Genomic DNA, 6,627 nt, shown 5'->3' on the forward strand with positions numbered 1-6,627 from the left:
ATGAAAAGTAGAAATCTCTAAGATATTTAGAACTTAATATAGAAGAGCTTTACGACCTTGGATAGGTAAGGATTTGTTAAATAAGACATAAAATGTATAAATGATAAAAGAATGGACTAAAGAATCTGACCATATTAAAATTTATGCTCGGTATGCCTGAGCATAAGATGTGGCTCAGTGGTTGAGCGCCTCCTTTCAGCCAGGCTGTGATCCTGGAGTCCCAGGATCGAGTCCCACATCGGGCTCCCTGCATGGAGCCTGCTTCTCTCTCTGTCTGTGTCTCTGCCTCTCTCTGTGTTTCTCATGAGTAAATAAATAAAATCTTTAAAAAAAAATAATAAAAAATAAAATAAAGCTTACGCTCAATAAAAGATATCATTAAGTAAAAAACAAAGCAGACAGTTATACAATCTACGGAGTACTCTCATTCCTAACACAGTAAGAATCCAATAAATCTAAAAGAAAAAAGTCAAACAACTGGGTTTTTAAAGAGGCAATAAAAAAAAAAAAACATAAAAACTAATAGCCAATTAAATTTGAAAAGATGCTGCTTACATGCTGTTGCTAACACGTATGATGCTGTGTGTATCAGGAGCCCACCCACCCCGTTTCCAGTTCTGCCACTAACTAGATGGGACCATGGACAAACAGCTTACATAGGCACCTCAGCTTCCTCATTGGCAAATGGTGAGATCTGTGCTTCACGAGATAATTTTAAAAATTTCTTCACTGGATAATTATAAATCTTTCACTGGGTAGTTAAAAATATCAACATATTAAATATGTGAATTTAAAAACATTAGTGCAACATACAGATTAAAAGTTGTTGCCATTATCAGTATTAACAGAATGTAAGTCTTCTAAGTATTAATGCTCTTTCAGTAACTTGTTCATTTTCCATTAATAGAAAAAGGAAGGTCCATATGAAATGATAAAAGCAAAGTCAGTGGAAAAAATAGTCAGCAGCGTATTCCCAGCACCATCCTTGGGAACAGACTCCCTGACCCACCACTGCAAATAGCTGGTATGTCTGACTATTGTCTGTCACTCCATTCATTCATTCAACATTTTTTGATACAATACTACGTGTTGGGCCCTGTTAGGTACTAAACAAGATACAGATCCTAACCTTATAGGGCATACAAGACATACAACAAGTAATAATTAATCTTACAATTAATTGATTAATTAATGGGTGCTGTGCTAAGGACGTCAAAGGTAAAATAACAGTGCATCTGAGTGCACGTAACAAGGGACCTGACCCAGTCCAAGAGGTCAGAGGGGGCTTCCATGAGGAATCGACATTTAAGCTGAGAGCTGCGGTATATCAAAGTTTCATTCTTGGATGACACAAACCATTAAGATCATCCATCTAAATCCATGGCTTTAAAACTTCCTAACCCAACAAACTTCTGGTTTTAATTTTACTTCCAACATAGGTCTTCCTATAAGGAGAAAATACGTTGATCTCTGCCACAAATAGTCTGATTTGCTTGGCACTTATATCTCTGATTCTAAAACTAAAAGAAGGAAATCAGACATTTTATATGCAATGGTAACCCAGGAGGCAGCACAGTAATGAGCAAACAGACCCTCGGTTCTACCACTGTCTCTGCCACTGTAGTATCTTTTAAGCTGATCATTTCCACTGTCTGAGACACCATCTCATCATTCTTCTACAAGGAGAGAAATTCAGTATCTCTCGGAGATCCCTTCCAGCTATGATAATCATATATCTCTACCTTTGGCTTTCTTGGTAGCAAAATGACGGACTGGTAGAGCTGGAGAGGCCATGGATTGCTCATGGTTATTTTGTCTTCCACTCACTGTCTTCAGTGTCCCTTCCGAAATAGGTCTGGTCAAGGCTGCAAGGTAGTTACAAAAGACAGGGCGGACCAAGTGGAAGCATCTTAAACCCAAGGCCATGACTGAAGACAATACTTGTGAACATTCACTAAAAAAAAAAATAAGACAAAAAGGAGACCTAAGTAAAAGAGACTATGATGCAACTTCAGAAAATATTTTGTACCAATTATCAAGCAACCCCTGTAAACTGAGCTATGTGCTAGGCAGTTTAAGTATATTATCTCCTCCCATCAGCCATCTGAGGAAATATGATCAGTCCTATATTAGAGGATGAAGATATTGAGGCTCACAGAGATTTAAGCAACTTACCCACAGTCTAAAGGACTCCAAATCACCAGGCTCTTACTACTGTACCAAATGCCTCTTATGGTACACAGGGAACACAGAGTAAGTAAATGCGCAGCAGCCTAAGTCTTTAATGATGCTAATTAAACCCTTACATGAAAAAAGGCAAAAAAAATCTTGATAAAGTTATACTATAAAGAGGGAGGGCAGAACACTGGAAGATGACTTTAACCTAAATTTTAAAAAAATCATTTCAACAGGCATAAAATGACTGGAAAATTCACACGACAGCATTTAACTAAAAATTTCCTTGGTTCCTTATACACTGATTACCAATTAGAATGCACTTTAATGTGAGTCTGAAGCATGGTTGAGGTTTGAGGTCTTCCATGTTATAGAACTAAAGCTCTGGAAAATGCCACTCTCTTCTGTGTTAACACAAGTTACACATTATACATCTAAGGTCTGACCATGAAAAGATGCTGGAGCCTACAGCTAGCATCTGCCAGGAATCTGGCTATCACTCAGTTAAAACTGAGAACAATTCACATCAAATACCTGAAAGCTACTATCTTTGAAAATCCGTCCTACACCTCATTAAAAAAAAAAAAAAAAAAGCCCCATTCTAAAATGTTGATGCAGTAGAACTAAGTAAGAGCATGTGCTCTGTAGCCAGGAAGACCTGGAATCCAATGCAAGCTCCATCACTGACTAAATGCTCCTGAACATTTCTGCCACTTGATTCCCTCAACTGTAAAATGCGGATAATTAGAGTTACTTCTCAGGGTTGGTAGAATAAATGAGTTTATGCAGGTAAAATAATTGTCACAGTGCCAGATGACAGCAGGAGCCCCCCAGAAAGGATATCTGTTGATAGCTATCACCTTTCCTTTCAAAAAGACTCCCACACAAGAAAAGTCAGATACAATAAAGAAATCTTGCATGTCATTACTAATGTACAAGATAGCTTAGTCAATCAGATCTAGATGCACATTTCAACTTTGGGCAATTCACTCCACCTATCTGGGCATCCCTTTCTTCATCTCCAAAACGAGAAAAAGAATCTTGATCTTAAAATGAAATAGTATGTGTATGCAAAACACCTAGCACAGTGCCAGGGATATAATACCTGCTTAATAAATGCTAGCTATCATTATCATTATTTCTTAAAAGAAAAGTAAATGAATAAAGCAAAGGCAAATAATTTCTCCTGATGGAATTCTTTTTTCTCCTGATGGAATTTTTAATAGCAAGGGATGCTAGATGACAGTGATTAGTATACAAAGTTGGTCAAAGTAAATCTGGATTAAAAAAATCCAGAAGTATCTTTTCCTCTTCTTTAATTACTATCAATAGCTACTATAAATTGAAGTCAGGCCCAAGCTGCTTGCTTTACCTGTATATACTTCACTTAATCCTCCCAATAATGCTACAAAGTATAGTAATCCCCATTTTACAGATGTAGAAACTGAGGCTCAAGAGAGTCACTGTCCAAGGGCATGAAACTATAGAGCTCTGCCCTATCTTGGCAAAACTGTTCACAAAATTTGGCTCTAAGTGTGGTTTCTATATCTAGATTTTTCTAAGATAGCCAATGCCTAACCTACACTTATATCCAAATATGGCTGTATAATAATGTGGGTTTTATTTTATTATTATTATTTTTTAATCTACAGGGTTTCAGTTTGGCTGCTCCATTTAAGACAGGTTTCCTGGTATTCCTGTTGCAGGTCATAGTACCAATCTGCAAAGCAACAGGAAATCAAAATGGGTTAGAAATAAACAACTTTTGACAGAAAATGCAGCACCCAAAAGCAGACCCAGTACATGTGAACGGAAGACAACTCTATAAATAAACCACATTGCTGAAATGTTTTAGGAGTAGATTTTAATTGCATAGAGGTCAGGAAATTTCAAAGTGGAAGTTCAATAAAGGCAGTCCCCTTAGGCCCTTTACTTTAAGGACATGCATATTAACAGTTCAGCACAGAAGTATTAAAGTCAAGGAAAGGAACTGTCATGGGAGTCCAAGTATTATACAACAAAATTAACCTATACTCAGAAAAAAAAATGTGCCAGGAAGTCAATGGGCTTTGGATACAGTATTGAACTGGAATTGTGAGCTTACTAGCTGTGTGATCCTGGGTAGATCATTTAGCCTCTCTGAGCTAGTTTGTACCCCATTTTAACTATGATGATTTTTTTTTTTTAAGATTTTATTTATTTGAGAGAGAAAAAGAGAGAGAGCATGAGCAGAGGGGAGGGGTAGAGGGAGGAGAATCAGGCTTCTTCCTGAGCAGGGAGCCCAACATGGGGCTGGATCCCAGGACCCCAGAACCATGACCTGAGCTGAAGACAGACACTTAATCAACTGAGCTACCCAGTCACCGCAATCATGGTGATATTAATGAGCTTTTAAAAAGATAATTTAAAAAAGAAAGAAAAGAAAAGAAAAGAAAAGAAAAGAAAAGAAAAGAAAAGAAAAGAAAAGGAAAATTATAGGGATGCCTGAGTGGATCAGCGGTCGAGCGTCTGCCTTTGGCTCAGTCTGATCCCGGATTCCTGGGATCAAGTTCCACATTAGGCTCCTTGCATGGAGCCTGCTTTTCCTCTCTCTGCCAGTGTCTCTGCCTGTGTCTCTGCCTCTCTTTCAGTGTCTCTCATGAATAAATAAATAACATCTTTCAAAAATAAAAAAAGGATAATTATAACAATAACAATGAAACAACTGCCAACACTTACAGAGTTACAACTACGTGCCAGAAAGTATCCTTAGTGCCGTACTGCACAGGTTAACTCACTTGAGCCTCATGATACACTATGAAATAACTATTATTAGCATACCCATTCTGTGGACGAAGAAACAAAGGCACAGATAAACAATCTGCCCATTATTAGATTTTATTAGTGCTCTTAACCACTATATTATACTATTACGTATATGAAATATGCACAGCAATTACTGACATTATTATTCAAACTGTTGAAGTAATTTTTAAAGCTATTTGAAGCACATAATGTTTTTCCAAAGTTAAGATTCTCAAAACTTGACTTTCTCTGTTTTCCACAGAAGGTGTATTTTAATTTTGGAAAGAACTAGATGAAGGACAAAAAGCCATCGCTTATCCATTGTCCCATCAACCTCTCCCAATCCAGCTGTAGATTAGCTTATAATATGCACATTTTTATAAACACCGGTGTGAGCCCTTGCTGTATATAAAATACTTCCACATGTATTATTCAATAACCAGAGTTGTGATTACCACCCACACTTTACAAATAAGCACACTGATTTTTCATTTCCTGGAATGTTCCTCCTGCTCCTAGGTCTTCAAACATACTGCTGAAGTTGAATCTGCTTGGAAATGATCTTCCCCCACCTCTTTAATGAACTACCTCCCATTTTTCTTTCAGATTTCAGCTTAAGCGTTGCTTCTCAAAGAATGCCTTCTTTGGCCATCTCCTGCAGCTCAACTAGATCAAATGTCCTGTAGCCCACTTTCATTACCGCCCTATACTTCTTAATAGCAGTTAAACTTTATCAGCTAATATTTGTGTGGTTATCTGATCATTACCTAAGTCCCCCCATAAGACTATAACCATCCCAAGGACCGACCTATGGTTGTCTTGTTCATTGCCATACCTCCAGTACGCAGCACAGTCTCTGAACACAGAAGACACTGAATACAAGTGATGAACACACGAGAGTCTAGAAAGAGTAAATCCTTGCCCAAGTTCACAATTATGGTGCAAGATTTGGGATCTAAGCCTCAGAGTGAAGGTCCTGCGTTCTACTTCTCAATAGTGCTCCAATGATCTCTTGGTTTGCCAGATTTTTCGTATAGATAGTAGGGTATGCTCTCTAAATTCCGTGCCTTGTAAAGCATCCTGTGCTTCGTAAAGGTGATTTCTAGCAATTGCCTATATGGTATCTGACTATTCATAGTATCATGACTATCGTATAGAATCATGTCCCTGACGTAGCCGAAGGAGGATAAGACACTTTAACAGGTGGGAAAAGAGCTTTTGCCTAACAGCTAGAAGGTATGGATCCCAATATTCCTATCTCGTCACTCCCTGCCAACGGACCCTCCATAGACTCAAAACCATCTGTCCTCAAAACGCATTTGTGGCAGCTCTACCACCGATACGTGGCCTGTATCAAATCGTTTCCCCCACCTAGGTTGCGTTTCCTCGACCGTAAAATGAAAGGTCAGACAGGATTCTGGGCAGTGCGACAGCCTATAGTGAAAAGAAAACGACACCAAACTTAGAGAAAACCTGGGAAAGAGTCCTGGCTCTAGCCCTTCCCAGATACGCGACCTCAACCTCATCTGTAAAGCGTAGATGACAATACTATTTGTCAGGACGATCGAATGAGAGGAGTGCGGCTCACACACTCTAACCAGGTAACAGCTGCTGGAACGGCAACCGTTCCCGCTCGTCAGTAAAAGCTGAGGCTTTGTAACGTAAGCT

The 6,627-nt window shown here is 38.6% G+C and overlaps 1 protein-coding gene across 3 annotated transcripts in view; it reads right to left on the bottom strand.

Moving 5' to 3' along the window:
* The window catches only part of MRRF (mitochondrial ribosome recycling factor), a 57,635-nt gene that overhangs the window by 50,408 nt on the left and 600 nt on the right, over positions 1 to 6,627 (bottom strand). Inside the window, exons 2-3 of one of the 3 annotated variants that reach the window (XM_072748706.1) lie at positions 6,331 to 6,393; positions 1,743 to 1,954 (exon numbers count right to left, since the gene is read on the bottom strand). The exons of 1 other annotated variant lie outside the window; for it this stretch is intronic. In XM_072748706.1, the coding sequence (XP_072604807.1) occupies positions 1,743 to 1,954; positions 6,331 to 6,393 (275 nt within the window). The remainder of the gene's footprint in view (positions 1 to 1,742; positions 1,955 to 6,330; positions 6,394 to 6,627) is intronic. One more of the 3 variants, XM_026009250.2, reaches the window with a different exon arrangement.

Source organism: Vulpes vulpes, chromosome 2 (assembly GCF_048418805.1).
Source record: "Vulpes vulpes isolate BD-2025 chromosome 2, VulVul3, whole genome shotgun sequence".
Taxonomy (NCBI): domain Eukaryota; kingdom Metazoa; phylum Chordata; class Mammalia; order Carnivora; family Canidae; genus Vulpes; species Vulpes vulpes.